This window comes from Gouania willdenowi, chromosome 18 (assembly GCF_900634775.1).
Source record: "Gouania willdenowi chromosome 18, fGouWil2.1, whole genome shotgun sequence".
Lineage (NCBI taxonomy): Eukaryota > Metazoa > Chordata > Actinopteri > Blenniiformes > Gobiesocidae > Gouania > Gouania willdenowi.
The window spans coordinates 26,302,847-26,321,081 of record NC_041061.1 but is presented as its reverse complement, the minus strand read 5'-3'; the positions used below and the strand labels follow the sequence as shown (position 1 = coordinate 26,321,081).

General features: G+C 38.9%; 1 protein-coding gene across 1 annotated transcript in view; it reads right to left on the bottom strand.

Annotated features, from left to right (window-relative positions):
• Nucleotides 1-17,377, bottom strand: part of mta2 (metastasis associated 1 family, member 2) — a 46,125-nt gene extending 28,748 nt beyond the window's left edge. The window contains exon 1 of the mRNA XM_028474723.1: nt 16,940-17,377. Coding sequence (XP_028330524.1) covers nt 16,940-16,967 — 28 coding nt within the window. The 5' untranslated portion in view covers nt 16,968-17,377. The remainder of the gene's footprint in view (nt 1-16,939) is intronic.
• Between the last annotated feature and the right edge of the window lie 858 nt (nt 17,378-18,235).

The following is an 18,235-nucleotide window of genomic DNA, read 5'->3' as shown; positions in this document are numbered from 1 at the left end:
TCAATCGTTAGATAGAGGGTGATTTGCTCCTTTCTTACTGCAGGGTGAGTCCAAACACCTCGCTCCAATTTGATGACGCATTCCCACTTTGATGACAAATTTGACGCAGCACTGAGGTGGAGAAGCCACGCCTCCAGGAAGCTCTCTGCCGTGATTGACATGTAAACAGACACGCCCATGAAGGTGAGCACTTCAGCGTCCTTTGTGCAGTGCTGTGTATGTATTTTATACAGTCTATGTATGTATCAGCGAACGCCCTGCCTCCACGCTCTGTCTTGTGTTTAGAAAGCAGCATGAGCTCGGCTCTTTTTTCCCCCCCACACCCCTAGTTAATACTGTTGGGCAGTAAAGGATTCAGGCTTAAAGAGAGATTAGCTTCATTTGCATGGGTGGATCCAGAAAATGTTCAGGTGATGGGCACAGGTGTTAACAACAGTTAAACTGAGGAACCACAATGTCCCGAAAAAGACGAGGCCCAAAACAGCATTTTCGATTTTTGACCAAAACAACCCGGCAAAAACAAGATATTGAGATGACCCGACCAAACAATGTTGGTCAGCACCGCACGTGGGTCTGTAAACAGGCCAACGTGTCTGTGGAGCGGCTGTAGATTGAGACAAAACAAAAACAATGAAAGTTACACTCTCAGGTGCCATTTATGTTTTGGTTTCATCAACTCCATAAAATCCTGACTGAGCATCAGCTGCATTAATTTAGCTTTCGTCTGTCAGTACAAGTTTCACAGAGATTCTATGCACTTCATCACGACTGATTTACAGTAATTTGAGTCTTTCAGCAGCCCAGTCAGTTTTAGGCCTGTACATTATTAAATGACACAAGGGTCAAGTAAAACATATTTAGTACTTAATTTTACAATATATTGTGCATTGTTGGAATGTCACTGCTGAATAAATATTTTCATTTAAAAAAGATGTATTTATGAAACATTAATAATTTATGCAAATGTATTGCTTTAATTTTAGTGAGGTTAAAATTATTATGGTACTAATAAATGGCATGATCATTTGTTTTGCTTTTCAGCCTTGGTTATATTAACCTGTGTCTATCTAAATGTAGCTGGAAACTCAACATGTGCATAAAAAACATTAACTCATGGTGTTTGTAGTGTTAGCCAACAGGCTAAACACTTACTGCATGTCAAGCTGCTGTTGTTGGTTGGGCAGTTAAGGTACTCAATTCATTTATTCAGAGAATGGGTCCTACTCCAGCTCAAGACGCACGCACACACAGTAAAAATGTGTTAGAGCAAAACAAATAGCTTTCCATGATGAACTAGCTTATTTAAAGATCAATTACAATAACAATTTACAATTAGGTTTTAAAGAAGTTATATTCTATTTTTCCCAATTACAAAATGGGTGCACAGTGGCTTAGTGGTTAGCACTGGAGCTGAGTAAAATTATCTGTTTAATTGATTTCATTGACATTTCCCAAAATCGATTAATTGGTGCTGAAATCGATTTCTGTTTTTCACTCTAACCCCAGTAGTCTCGCGCTATAGTCTTGCATTAGCGACTACTGCAAATGTGCAATGTCAGAGTGCATTCAGTGCAAACATGGCGGATGCAGAAGAAGCTCTGCTGGGTAAGAAATTTGGAACCATCTTATTAATATCCAAATAAAATTTTGATTCAGGAGATTGGCCATGATACCCAGCTCTAGTTAGCATTAGCACGTCTGCCTCACAGCAAGAAGGTCCTGGGTTCAAGCCCTGGGGTGGACACTTGTGTCGTTTCTGTGTGGAGTTTGCATGTTCTGTCTGTTAGGTTGATTGGAGTCTCTTAATTGCCCATAGGAGTGAATGTGAGTGGTTGTCTGTGTGTTGCCCTGCAATGGACTGGTGCCCTGCAGAGTGCGTACCCTTGCCGAACGCCCTGGAGATAGGCACCAGCAGAACCCCACGACCATGAAAAAAGGAAGAAGTGGGTCTGAAAATGGATGTATGGAATTACAAAGGGTTTGGTGAAAGCACTGAGTACGAGGGCTGAACGATTTTGTGAAATAATCTAATAGCGCTTTTTTTCCTCGATATTGTGATTGCGATTTAATATGCAATTTTTTTTCAAGGGCCTCTTGTAGGGATGTATCGATTAATTGTAAGGCAGTTAAAAATCGATTCATAGGTATCACGGTTCGTATCGATGCTTTGAAAATTGAATCGCAGTACTTTTTTAAACAGCAGTGGGAGCCTATTTATCATTCTCTTGTCCAGAAGCGTAGGCGGCGGGCGGAATCGCCTACTGCTCTTAAACATGTTCATGAATGATTCCTTACCCCTTTAGCAGCGAAATAATATCTGTAATATTACGTGAATGTCTGTAAAAGTCACGTTTTTATATTAGCTATGTCTGCTAGCGCATAGCATCTCTTCTTCACTGCAAGAATATCTTCATGCCAACTGACCACTGGGTTACTGCTGGTCCAAACAAATATCTGATGTAAATACAGTGCAAGTCCAATTGTTAAGGCACAAAATACATTTTCAGTTGCACTTTTAAAAAGAAAAAGAACTATTATGCAGTTTTGCATTGTTTACTATAGAACCAGAATTTAAATTAATAGGCTTCTCCTTCATTTATTTCATTCAAGATTTATTTTTAGTTAAATTGCATTGTTTTGAATAGTTTATCAAGGGATTCTTTGGACAATTAAAAATAAAAGGAAAATAGTACAGTATTTTCTTTTTCCCGAAAAAAATAAAGGAATATTCTTCAGTCATCATTTGTCTACAGTCCCATTTTGCAAAATAAATCGTGAGAGAATCGTATCGTGAACCCAGTATCGTGAATCGAATCGTATCGGGAGTTGAGAGAATCGTTACATCCCTAGCCTCTTGACATGTATTTTTTAATGCGCCCAAGCAATAACTCAATCTGTTTCATAATAAACAATTTCAGATTTATTTAAACTTTAAAGCATATCTAACTTCATGTTTCATGAAACATGTAAAGATGTGGACTGCACTTTTTAAACACTCTGAACTTAACAGAACAGTACAAGACAAGACAAGACAAGAAAAAAAAATTGCAGCCTTTGCGATTAGAAAATCGCATTTTATGATATCGCGATAATATCGCAAACGTAATAATCGCTCAACCCTACTGAGTACCTCCAATAAGGTTGAAAAACACTGCTTTAGAGTCTGTCAGCACGTTTCAGAGACCTATTTGGATCCTCTGCACTCTGTGCATCTCCAAGAGGGTTCTTCTTCGCAGCATTACTTTCCACATTAAAGTAATGATGTCTACAATGCAGATTAAGTAGTTGCAATAAAGTGCAGATGATCTAAATAGATCTGTGACATGTGTGCAGATCTCCATCAACACGGACCTCTACACAGCAGCTCATCAAAAGTGTGAATTTAGTTTCAGTTTGTCAGCGCACGCTTCTCAGAGATCCTCTGATCTTCATCATGACTATACTTGGTCCACGATATAAAGATCATTACATGGATGGCATTAAACCATCGCGCACAAGTAATGATGCAGTCAGTTATAGGCCAGTACATTATTATATAATGTAGGGCTGCTCAATTAATTGAAATTCGATTACGATTTCGATTCTTACACCCAACGATTACAAAAATAACAGAATCGAGAAAAAAACCATTATTTAAAAAAAAAAAAAGTAACACGTTTTATTCACTAAATAAAACAAAAGCACCATTTCGGACATCTACAAATAATAAAGCTTGGCACACACATGTAAATAATACTAACTTTGGGTTGTTTAATCCATGCACATGCAAGCTCCTACCCTTTGCCCCTAGCCAAAGCTAGCCTGCAGGCCAACAGGAGGAAAGTTGTTGCTAGTGGTCTTGAAACTTGGCAGAAGAAATGCAGCAAAAACACTTGGTAAACAAGTGGCAAGTCAAATTCTCTTTTATGGGAACACTTTGGGTTTGATGATGAAGACCTAGAGCAAAGACACCACGTGCAAGAAGTGTTTTGTGCAAAAGTGAACATACTGGATTTTAGTGTTTGAAGGATTTCATCTATATTTAAAGAATATATTTTGTTGTTCTGTACAAAAAAATAAATAAATAACTTTTTGGTTGACAAATAATTGTTTGACTAATCGTGATTATTATTTTTTCTATAATTGAGCAGCCCTAATATAATGTATGAGAGATGGGCAAGTTAAACAATTTATTTTTTTAGTAAAAGCTAAATAAATATTTAAATTTTTTTGATCCAATTTATACTTTGAAGCATTAATTTTGCAATATTTCAATTTTGCTGAAGTTAGTGCACATTTTAAGCCTTAAATGCAATGGAACTAATAATTTGCATAATAATTTATTTCCGGTGTTTTGGTTTTCTGTCGTGGTTTTCTCATATTCGGTTTCGGCTAATAATTTTCATTTCTTTGCTTCCCTAGTTTAATTATTTCATTTCATATAGTGCATTATTTGAATATCAGTATTAACTAAATATTTTTAATTGACTTATTCCTTGAAGCATTTTTTTTTTTTACTTTCTGTTTTTTTTACAACTTAAAACAAGAAAAGTGTATTTATGATGTTTATAGTTTCATTTACGCATTTTGGTAAATAAAAAAAAATTGTATTTGCCAGTTAGGCAATAAAAAGTTTATGTTCTTATTGTTTCATATAGTGCTATTATTAACTGAACAAGCCCAAGGAGAAAAAACACCACAAAATGTGTCATTCCTTAACATTAGATTAATCGTCTGAAAAAATAGATGAATTATTCAATTGCTAAAATATTTGCTTACTGTAGGACCAACACACATCCAAAGACACGAGTATCCTCTGAGGCAGCCATAAGTATGGATGCATGCAGCTGGAGTGGTGCAGTGGCTGTGTGCTTGAGGGTGTATGAAGAGGAGGAAGCCCTTTGACTAATCTCTGGGGAGGATAATGATCTTACATGCTGACTGAACACTGTGTGCTTCTGGATCTGTGCTAATAAAGCAGCTCACTTATACATAGCGGTCCCCAGCAACCAGCTGGAACCAAACCAACCCAACGGTAAACCCAAATCCTTCATTAATATGCATACTTTTTAACAAAACCTACAATGACTAAACATTACCAATTATTTAGTGCATGTGTTACAGAACTGCACTGTGAACTACAGAACTATCAATTTGAAAGTCATTACATAATAATATATGGCCAGACCTGGTCTCACAGTGTAACCATAATAGCATGCACATTCTCCACTCAACACGTGATCCAGCGAGGTAGGCATTACACTAAAAATCAGAACTTTGCCAGGAGGCCAGCCGCTCCTTGCTGCCTACTAACAGCTGTAGAACAGATTTTGTCTAAGGCTTCCCCACAAAGCTTGTGCACAGGCCACGGGTGGGAATTAGCACCCCGCCACCCACCAAATGCAGGTGAATTTGTGTGTTGGTTTACCAGCCACTGCAGCAGATAGGACTGCCACTCTTACTGAAAAATAAATAATCGTCTTTTTCTTGGCCATTAAATGTTGCATCCTGCATTTAACCAACAAGGTACCCAATTTGTACTGTAATTTCATAATAATTATAATAACAACAACAATGGCTTGGATTTATATCGTGCTTTCTTCGAGGAGACTCAAAGCGCGTTACAGAAACCATTATTCATTCACACCAGTCATACCGGTGGCAGTAAGCTACAATGTAGCCACAGCTGCCCTAGGGCAGACTGACAAATTCATAATTGTCCAATACACACACACACACACACACACACACACACACACACACACACACACACACACACACACACACACACACACACACACACACACACACACACACACACACACACACACACACACACACACACACACACACACACACACACACACACACACACACACACACACACGAAAAGCCTATGAATACATTTTTAACTGCCTTACAATTAATTGTTACATCCCTATATCAAACACTTCTTTCTGTGTTAGGGGCTTGGTGGATGCAGGAGGTTGTGTGCCAGAGTAGTGGTTGCAGACAGTCAAACTGACTTTGATCACTAAGTTCAGTGATGTTTTTAGGTCCTCTGACTCTTTTCGTTTTGCACTGCAAAGAAAGCGTTACCTCTCTCTATTGCAAGCGTTCCTGGTATAACCATAAAACTGATGCACCGGCTACAACGGTAGAAGCTGAGGAGTCTTTGAGCGCGTTCATTTTAAATAAAACACACCGGATGGAAAACTAAAGCCCAGTTGTCTGCAAATTGTGCAAGAAAGAGTTTGTGGATCACCGGAGCTCTTCTAACCTCTAGCTAGGGGTGTAAAAAAAAAAAAAATCAATTTCTACAATATATCGCAATTTTTTGGGTGCCGATTTTAATTTCAAAAAATCTACAATCTTTATGTGTCGAAGCAATAAACCAATGAACATGTATGTGAACTGTCTCATAAAAATTAAGATTTTGTAAATTACATTAACCACTTGGCCACTGCATAAGCTGTCAGCTCTCGATCCTCATCTCCACATAGCGTTAACCTAAATATAAACAAGGAGAATCACTCTCCATGACTTTTTGTTCATAAATGACTCTAACAACCTTTTTCAAACAATCTGTGGAGGCAAATTTCAGCATCCTTCCTTTACAGTGAAGAAAAATGACTCTGATTCGGTCATATCACCAGCTGCTGCGCTAACAAGACACGGCCCACTGTCTCCAAATCCCTGCTTCTAATTGGTCAATCCCACACATGGGGGAGGGGAGGGGCCATGTCTACGAGCATGAATCAGTTTTGCTACAGACGTCTCGCAAAATGTATTATTTGAAGATTGACAAAAGTACACATTAAAGGAGACATATCATGCTTTTAAATCCTTCCTTTTTACACATAAATCATACAGTTGTGGTCTATATAAAGCGGAACTGCAATGCTTAGGTCTGAATTCCTCATTATTATAGCTCCACAGGCCCCTTTTTTGATGTGCTTCTGAGAGCAACTCGTTTTGGTGCGGCCTCTTTAAATGCAAATGAGACACTTCATACCTCGCCTTCTCTCCAGGTTGCAGAGGTGACACTCGGTTCAACTCCACCCTGTTTGGCCATTTTTTTAGTTTGATAGAAGAGATACGATCATGTAGGGGCACAGAAAATGTTTATTCACAAGTTATTTACAAAATGTCGGACCCGGCGGAGCGAGATGAAAATGATGATGATGAACCTGCAGAACAATGTCTTCATATGGATGTTAACAAGTGAGCTAACACAAGTGCCGAGCTAATGCTGCTTCAGCAACCTCCGCCAGTATAAAGAAGGATTTGCCGAACGACTTTGTCTGATTGAGGGTTCAATTCCTTCTATCTTTGGAGACGATGAACAGAGCACTTCGGTAAGCTGTAAATAACGTTAAAAAGTGTGATAAGACGTCCCTGTCATTTTTTAATAGCATTAGCAATTGCACCGTCTTCATATGTTAGCGCTGTGTGCTCGTTTTAGATCCTTGATGATATGGCCTACGTGATTTAATTTAAGTCTAAAGTTTTCATTAGGCATTTAATTTTTCATTATTAAAATGCATTTCGTGACATTAGTGTCACCATTGAAGTGCTTCGCGCACACAAAAATGACCTTACCCACAGATGTGGGTACATTTCCGTGAAAAATAAAACTCAACCAGGCACTTCGAAAAGGTTCTGATGCTGGGAGACGGTGTAATGAAGCGTGTGGGTTACTACATCCAACAACCGAACATTTTGACTTATCCTCTTGTAACATAGGCATCCTTGAGCTTGGACTACAAAATAAATGCGAGAAATAAAAACGGCGGATTGCTCGAAGTGTTGGGCCTGGAGTCGATGTCCTAATTTGGCAGTTCCACTGCAAATACTGTGACGTTATTGTTCAAAAAACGTAATAGAGAATATAAAAATCGAAACAGATTGAAAAATATGACCAAAACAGAATATAAAGATATCAACGGAGCACCTGAAGAGACTAATTTGAGCTTTTCTGTACTTCTAAAAACTCTAAATATACAACAAAATGCATTTAAGGGCAAAAAAGTGGATTTAGCATGATATGTCCCGTTTAATATTCCCCCTGATGGTCTAAACTGAAGGTTACATCAGCCCTCGGCACTAGTCTCAAATACCAGTGGAACTGAAATTATTCATGTCTGTTAAAAACTTCATATATATATATATATTATATTGACAGCACTACCTCTGATGTTTCGTGATCATCTTCTGATGAGTTTCCATCTACACATGAAGTCCTCACTGCTCTACGTCTGTATATCAGTCCACTTTAGAAGTGTGCCAATACATTGATTATTACATAAATCGGGATTCGACACGTGACAATTCGATAACGATTCATAAATAAAAACAATCGTTCATAAAACGATTGTTTTTTAGAATAACTAAATGACAGGACCATGACCGCTGCTTGCGGAATGTAAGTCGTGGTTGGTTCGTGCGACCGGCTCTGTGGCTTGAAAGGGCCTGGCGGCAAAGGTGCCACTTCCCAGGGATGTGGACAACATGGTTACCTCGCTGTGCCCTCTCTGCTCTACGGACTGTCCTCAGTGTGCCCTGACACCCACAATAGTTGGTGCACTGAATTAGAAACATGTTGACCAGCTCCTTTTATTACAGAATCATTTGAAGGTGAAGATGAGTACCTGCACATATACTGCCTGACATGATTAACAATTCATTGTTTTATGAATCCACCTTTCATTTAAAAACTCAAATTCAAACAATTGTTATGAGAGCTGATATTGTAGTTTTGATGCTTTTAAAGCTGCTTTGAATGTGCACAGCAAAAAGCTGTGTTTTGTTTTGTTTAGAAGTCTTTATTTTTACTGAACATGCTTGTGTGTTAGATCAGATTGGATTACCTGAACAAGCTATTATTTTAGTTATTTTTATATTTATATGTATTTTTTAAATATGAATATTATTGGATTTGGTGATTTGATATAAATAAAAATCAAAGCGATACATTTGTTTGGTTATTTAAATGAATGGATACCGACACATAAAACTTGTTTAAAAGTAAGAAATAGCCACAAAGTGAGGAAAAGAAAAAAAGATGAATAATAAAAGAGCAGTGGGCTGCCACGGTGCTCAGGGAGCAGTTGAGGGTTAAGGGACTTGATCAAGAGCCCACATTGTTGGTCCGGGTGAGACTTGAACCGGCGATCCGCCGATTATAAGCCAAGCATCCTTAACCACTTTTGAATCTTCAGTTCATGGTAATGAACATTGGCAGTGCCAGTTTAGTCATCCCACTGCAGGGGTGAAGGTTAGAACACCCTACAAATGTGTGCCCACTTGCAGAAAAATCTCCACAGATCGCTCTGCCGTATTGACCTCATCCTCTTTATTCAAAATCGAACCTACTATTAGTTATTATTGAATCACAGTAATTAATAAATCAGAATCGCACTATATATTGAATCGGCACCCAAGTATCATGATTAAAATCAAATCTGGGTGAAAGCATATTATCCCAGTCTTAGTAATCTCACATGATTTCAGTGTAACCATTCTGTTTATGTAAATCATTTAAAGCATATGAAATAGTGATGCACCGAATATTTCCCCAACCAAAATGCCTCAAAACGGCATTTTAGTTTTTGAAACGTTTTCTCACTGAAACAATCTAGCCAAAACAGGATGTTGTGATGACGTGAGCAAACACAGCGGTCAGCGCGCACTTGTTTGGAAACAGGGCCAACGTGTCCGTTAAATAACTTTTTGGTTGACAAATAATCATTTGAATAATTGTGATTTCAATTATGACTGAAATAATCGTGATTATTATTTTTTCTATAATCGAGCAGCACTACCGTGGAGCGGCTGTAAAATGTAAATGCGGGAAATGGACAAAATCGGCATGAAACGCTGTTACCATGGTGCAAAGAACGTTTTTTATGGGGAAATGTTTCCGGGGACTGCTTATTAGGTGCACCACCCTCTCTCCCTCGGTCCTGGCTGCATTAAACTCATCTTAAATCACCACAAACACCCTCTAAAACAATGCAAATCATCACTGACTCCTCACTACAGAATCTCCAGTGCACGTTAACTTTGCTGTGCCTGTAAAGCTCTCTCCGTGTTTCATGTAGCACAGCAGCGTTCCGTGAGAACGTGATCAGCTTTAATCATCTTCACCTGCTCAGTGTTCAAACTGTGCCTGGTTAACTAAGAATAACTCAGTCCGTGTTGTCCTTTAGTTCTTTTTATTCCACCTTTTATACACCTTCAGTGTATTGCATGGTGTTACTTTAGTCCTGACTATGGGGGACAAAAATAACAAAGTGTAACATCTAGTCAATGTCAAAATCCACATTACACAGAAGATAGGATCATTTAAAGTTAGTTAATTTAAACTAAATTGATCAGAACTTAATCAAACCTGCTCAGATTCAGTAAATCATTGATCCCTGAGAGGAAATCAGGTGACATTAATGCTGTTCTCATACATCTTTATATGACATATAAATAATTAAAAAGGAGCAGTCAGAATAATCCATGTCACTTCAACTTATATCTACCTTTTAATTGCATCTTACTTTTGTTTTTGACATACATTTGTTTAATTATGAGGGTTTTTTTTTTATTTATTAGTATATATTTTGTTTTCTCACAGGAGTTAAAAACTAATATTTTCTTTAAAAAATGATAAATATTTCTTTAAAAAAACAGAATTTAAAAAATTAAAGTGGAAAACACGGAATTCGGGAAAAAAATGAAACAAATTTTATAGGGTCCTATGTATAAGGTTTACAATAGGATCAAAAGGGGAGGCATACAGCTAAATTCCATTGGTTCATCAGGATGTCTGTAGTGTCAGTGTGATTTGGCAGAAGAAGAAAAAATAATACAAATTGGAAGCATCTGTACATGAGCACACGGACAAATGGCACAGACAACACTGTGAGGGATGAAATGTGCACTACAGCCGGTTCTACGATCTCTGTGCTTTGGTAGATTGTCGTCATATTCTAATCCTTCACTATCTAAGATCTTCATATCACATGTCTTTATCTGAGGCCCATAGGCTGCATGCTCCTTTGGAGCTGGGTGTCCACCATTAAACAGTATACTCGCCCCAGGTGGGCGTTTACATGCACAGGCGCAAAATAGAAAAATAAGAAACAAAATAAATAAAACTTTTTTTTAAATAATTAAATAAGAATTGAATATGACTAACATGGCAAACAGTGTGAATTATGTTTATGTACTGACATGCTGAGTTTCCAGCTAGATTTATATACAGGTTAATATAACACAAGTTTGAGCTGTTCAGACTTCTGGACTTGTTTGCCCACATATTTGTACCGAGAGGTCTTTATGATAACTAGGGATGCACTAAAAATGAAAATTCTTGGATGAAACTGAAAGAGAAAACCAAGGCTGAAAACCTAAACACCAAAAGGAATTATTATGATAATTATTAGTAGACCTCACATATTTGGGCGCAACGCTGCGTAGTATTTTCTATTAAAATCCTACATGTCCCATGGTTCTTAGCGCTTCTCTGTAGTCCTTGTACTCCTGGGACGTGTTTTAAAGGTGTCACTACTGTCATAGCTCGTCTGCCAGTCTCTCCTCTAAGCTCATGTTCATCTCCTGCTCTGTTTCACCAGGCGAGTGAAACACAGGTTGATGTTACATTTAATGCAGGTCGATACAATGTTAAGCAGTGTTTTGTGGGACACTAACTACGTGAAGTCTGCGCGGTAGTAAAATCCGAGCTTTGCATTTAATTGGCCTGCGGGACTGTGCGTGGGGGGTGGGAGGCGACTGTCCATAATAGTCGCAATATTACTGCGGTATAAAATATATATATAATAATACAATTTTATTTCTTGTCTATACAGTGTCCGTGACTACCGATACATTCATGATGAACCTTCACCAATTGATTTGATTTGTTTGTTTTTTGGACATGAACACAACAGCAGTGTATTTACCATAATGAAAATGATAATAGTCTTTTTTTTTTTTTTTTTTAAATCAAACAAAGCAAAGTGAGAATAAATGGTTACAAAATCCGGCACATGAAGCCTGTACATGTCTGAAAAGGAGTAGGAGGAAGTATAAACTTATATGATCCAACCCCTTGTAATAACAAATAACTTTTGGCTTTAAAGTTAGGCAGAAACAAAGATTAAAAACACAAAAAACGTTAGCTTTACTTTACTAAATTTGACTCTCAAAGAGTTATAAATTCAAAATTTTCCACAGATCTCACTCACGCGCCACACGACCACCCATGCTGTGAAAAATTCCTGGTGAGAACCCTGCATGGCTATGAATTTTACTAACCTCACTAAAATTACAGCAATGCAATTGTATATATAAAATCATGGTCCAACAAATATATTCGAAATATATTGTATCATTTTCTTGTTCTCGTTATTCTTTCGCTGCTAAAGGGGTAAGGAATCATTTATGAACATGTTTAAGAGCAGTAGGCGATTCCGCCCGCCGCCTACGCTTCTGGACAAGAGAAGGATAAATAGGCGCCCTCTACTGTTTAAAAAAGTACTGCGACTCAATTTTCACAGCATCAATGTGAACCGTGATACCTATGAATCGATTTTTAACTGTCTTATGATTAATCGTTACATCCCTACTATCCAAGCTGATAAAAGTGAGGAATCACCACTAAAATATCAACAGTCCATCACAGGGTATGGACTCAAGTGTATTGCTATAAAATAATTTTTTTTTCATAATCAATACTTAAGTAGGGCCCTATAAAATGTTTTCCGCATTCATTATTTTTAATTCAGTATTTTTTTTTTAAAATATTAATACATTTTTTCAGCTCCTGTGAGTAAACAAAATAAAATGAAAGCCATAATTAAACAAAAATGTATGTCAAAAATAGTGGAAACAGTAGAAAAATAGCATAATATGTCCCCTTTAAATGCTGCATACTCGGTGGTGTGGTGGGTTCTTATGGTGAATAAGGTAGTGTTGTTTGCGACCCCACCAGGACTTATTCCCGCGTTATAGGAATTACAAATTGCGATCCTTTTCTCTTTTTTCGTGTATTATTGCCGAACTACCGACATGCTAAGCTCCGTGTCCGTGAGTGTTGTTCTCCTGTAGCAGAGGAATGCACACGCAGACATGCTCACATGCAGCTTCAGAGCTTTCAGTTGTGTCTTTCTGATCCATTTACACTTCAACTAACACCAGAGCGCTACTGTTTACCTTCTTATTTAGAATTGCAACATTGAAAAGGGTCCGGTCTGAAACGTGGCGCAGCGTAGCGTTCCGAAAGTTGTATAATTGAATACACCGGTACGATGCTATATTAAAAATTTATATCATAATGAAATTATATACCGGCATTCAGTATGAACAGGTATACCGACCCAGCCCTAGCTCAGGGAGTGATTGGGAAGGCTCTGCCCAGCCCACCCTCAGACACATTTTTGCTGGCCACCTAACCGACTGTGCCTGCCTCCTCACACAGGATCTCACACACCCTTGGACAGTTTTAAAGATGTTTATTTACTAAGGATGCACCGATCGATTGTCGCCAATTTCCCTGATTTTGGGTGGGGGATCAGCGACTGGCAGATCCATGCATATGAAATTGATCTTTTCTGCCAACCTTTTCTACCTCTGCAAAGGTCTTAAAGTTGGTCATAAAGTCAGCCATTGTCCCATTCTGCTGTGAGATGACTGACAGGCCCGCCCACCAGGTTATGTGTGCATGTATGCGTGTGCGCATGCATCTACTACACGGGATAACAACAACACCCGGAGCATGGTCAACCTAGCATGTTGACAGTATTACACACAAAAACACAAGTAATGACTTGTGGGGCCGCAAACAAAACGCTACATCATTCACCATTTAAGAGACTACCACACGCTGAATATGTAACATTTGAAGCTAGCAATCGAGCTAATGCTAAAGCTAGCGTAACAAAGAGGCAATAACCCATTGAAAAGCGACTATGAGGGAAATGATGGAGTTCATGGCATGTCAAAAAATAGCTGCCACTAATGTACAAGCGACTGCAATAAGTCTCAATTAACCTGTGCCATGTTCATTCTACACATTACCCATTTACTTTTAAAATGTTTTTTTTTTTTTGGAGACTTTTAAGAGCTTTTATCCTGTAAGCTTGTTGCAAGTTCATTTTAATTTGCTATTTTTACATTTAATTATCCACAAAACTGCTGCATTTGGACATTTTTTCTTTTTGCACTACATGGAAACTTGAAAACACAGGACATTTTATTGGTGGTTTAAGATGTTTTGTTAGTTTGTCCTGTAGACTACTACTTTATAATTTACCTTAAACCTTGTAATTTTCTTTATTTGTAAAACCAAAATACCATTGTGCACTTTATTTTTGGCAAAGAGCTGAAAACATGTTTGCAGTGTAACCTGTTGCACAAGTTTTATTTGTTTATAAAATGGGAAAAAATGAAAGGAACTGATATAATTTAGTATTTGAGAGCAATGTTCTAAACTTTTCATTTATATTTGAGTAAACTACCTCATGTGCAGTTAAAACAAGTTTGTATTGTTACTTTCAGGTATATTGTTCAATGTTTTACAATAAAATAAGATTGGAACATTCAAGGTTTTTATTTTAACATATTTAACACGGCAAAGTCCACCTTTAAAAATACATTTCTGACAAAAAAATAAAGATTTTAGGGTATTTCCTAGGTTAGGGCTAAAATTAGAGCAGGGACAACGCGTCAACGTAATCGTTGATGCAAAATGTGCGCCGATGCTTCGTCCGACCAAAACAAAGATGGCGACGCCGGAAAATAACTAACGCGAGTGGCTCCTCCGAGTTTCAAAAGTGCAAGGCAGTGAAGGCACGCATTCGTTTGTCGTAGGTAGCTGTTCCCCGTAACCCTCGTCCTTTATCCCGGGTGTGACCGGACGGCAGCGCATCAACGGGACATCAGCGGCAGCAACAGCACATGCACACTCGATTAAAAAACACATTTACATATACACTGTGATACCCTAGTAGTCTGTCCTGATTTGTAAATTAAACACAATTAATGTTTGCTGTACACATAGGCATCTATTGACATTGTTCCTTTGCAGTCTGACATTTTATTTTTCCCTTAAACTTCCCAAAGAACAACGCGCACGCACACACACACACACACACACACACTTCTTAAAAGTAAGGTTTATTTTAATGCTACTTCTGATTCTGAGTGCATTATTTTGTACTTTTATATTCTTACTTGGACTTTATTTTGGATTTTTGAGTTGAAGAGCCATACACATATGTTGCAATGATATGGAATGTTTATTTTTTCATTTTAGATTTGTAAATCAACATGTATAAATTACTATTAGTCAATTAATGGGGAGATAATCAAACTGAACTGGGAAAAAAAATCGTTAGATTAATCGACGCATCAAAAAAAAAAAAATCGCTAGATTAATCGTTTAAATAAAAGTGTTTGCGGGGTAGCTAAAAATTAATATGAGCTAAAATACAACTGACGGAACTTTAAGTCACGTGGTGCGTGACCTAAGCTGGTCAATGAGGAGTGCTGCTTATGCATAGAGTGGCAGTTCGGCCATTTAAAAATCGGTGCACCCCTAATATATACCCATTTTTATTCTTAGTGTGTATTTATTGCTGTTAACTAAAGAAGAGCTACTAAACTGTGTTCCTTTGTTTTAAACAATGACAATAAAGATCTGTTCTAATCACCACATACAAGGAACATTGTATGTACAATAAGTAAGAACTACCTAGTTGACCTGCCATCAAACTACCCTGAACAATAAAAGGTTCTCCTCCAAAAGGTAAGACAAAATCTTTACAAAGACTTTCTGAGCAACCACTGAGTATAGGATGCTTCATATGACAGGGAGCAGTGACCTTATTACAAAAGCCAAAGACTTATGGTCTCAGACATCAGTCTGTACGTCACACTGTCCGTCCAGCCACCTTCACAGTAGGGTACACCAAGTTCTCACTGATGCTCCTACATGCGGGCGATGTGGAGGCCTGTCAGATACTGACGCACATTGAACGCACACGCCATACCAGCCGAGAGGGAAACGTAGAGCACAGACCGGTTAGCAGAAAGCTGGCGATCTTTACCGGTGCGTTCTCATCATTTAGCACACGTGCTGATGTTTGGCTAGCTGAACATGACTGCATTTAACAGCTCAGCAAAACTTGTGTCATTTTACTAAAGTGGACATTTTCCAGAGTTCACCCAGCCGGGTGAAGCCCAGTTATTATCTGGTAACCAGTAAACACAAAGTCTATTCAGTTTCTGTTCAGCTTATAGTGTTTCACTCACTGGCCTTTAGATAATAATATATATACCAAAGGGAACTGGTTTAGACGACGACACCTTCCATGACATTTGGCGAAGCGGCGGTGAACAAATGAAGCCGGTCCTGAACGAGCAGCTTCGTTGACCTATCTGCCGATAGCTGCTAATGCTAGCACGTATTGAACCGTCGATCAGGACGGACTCACAAGCAGGAACCACTCTTGTCAACATTAAAGATAACAGAGTATTAACTTTAACGCATACAAACTACGAATCTCTAGTATTGTGCGATATTTTAGACAACTTTGGCCGGCGGCGCCGCCGAGCGATGGACGGCCGCCCGCCACGGGCTGTTCTGGAGAACAGAAACAAACTCCCAGTTCTCTGATCTAAAAGTTGACAATGTGCAAATAATAAACTGCATTGTGTTCATTTTACTAAAGCATCGATCTTAAATGCGGCCAGCTTCTTAAGTAATGTCCACCAGAGTGAGCAGAGTAGTTTTCCAAGCAGTTTATTGTCGGATGTTTGAATGGCTTTGACGCAGGTACCGACGCTAACTAAAAGCTAGCTTTAGTTAGCAGCTAACCAAGCAGACAGCTAGCGGCTAGTTAGCCACCTCGCTGCCGAGGCGAACAATCACGTTGTGCGGGGACTAACTAAGAAAACCGCTCCTTACCTCCCACCCGGTACATGTTGGCCGCCATTCTTACGTAGCCTTTATCCAAATAAATTCCGGTATGGTCCCTTACTAGGTAGAAAGAGGTCGAATAGATCCGTTTTATTCCTTCATTTATTGCAGACACCCCCGCCACAAAACAAAGCCGGCTCCGGGCAAACAAGCCGCTCTGAGGCGGGTAAAAAGTTGGAAGTGTCCGTTAGCGACGCTCCGGAGGTTTCTCCGAATGTCCAAGTCTTTGTGTTCACTGCCTTGGACGACCTTCCTCTCCTCTTCCTCACTCGTTCACGCACACAGCTAGCCCGTCTCTTCCTTCACTCTTCCTCCCATCCTCAGCTCCAAGCTTCATCATCCTCTTCTTCACCTCCGCTCAGTTCAGCACACTCACGGCCCGCTGAGCTCGTGCGCGCGCATCATCTTCGGAGAACATCGGCTATTTCCGGCAGCCCGCGAATAGTGGTGGGTTTACGACACACGACTTGACATGACACACTGGCGTGCGTGTGTGTGTGTGTGTGTGTGTGTGTGTGTGTGTGTGTGTGTGTGTGTGTGTGTGTGTGCGCATTTTACCTTAGCACATACACTCCCCTCTAAAAGTATTGGAACATCAAGGTCATTTCCTTTGTTTTTGTTGTTTACTGAATACATTTGGGTTTCAGATTAAAACATGAATATAAGAAGAGTTCAGAATTCCAGCTTTTATTTCATGGTATTTGCATCTAGATGTGTTAAACAACTCAGGACAGAGCACCTTTTGTTTGAACCCACCCACTTTTCAAGTGAGCAAAAGTATCGGAACAAACATTATTAAATTAACTTAAAGTGAATAATATTTAACATTCGGTGACATAACCCTTACTTGTAATAACTGCATAAAGCCTGTGACCCACTGACTTCACCAGACTGTTGCATTCTTCATTTAAAATGCTTTTCCAGGCCTTTACTGCAGCCTTTCAGTTCCTGGAGGTTTTTCCCTTCAGTCTCCTCTTCAGGAGGAAAGATACATGCTCTCTTGGGTTAAGGTCTGGTGATTGACTTGGCCAGTCTAAGACCTTCCACTTTTCCCCGATGAAGTCCGTTGTTGTGTTGGCAGTGTGTTTTCGGTCATTGTCTTGTTGCATGGTGAAGCTTCTCCCAACTAGTTAGGATGCATTTTTCAGTAAATTTCCAGACAAAATGGTTTTGTAGACTTCAGAATTCTTTGTGCTGTTACCATCATGAGTTACATCATCATTAAAGACCAGTAAACCTGTTCTAGAAGCAGCCATGCAAGCCCAAGCCATGACATTACCTCCA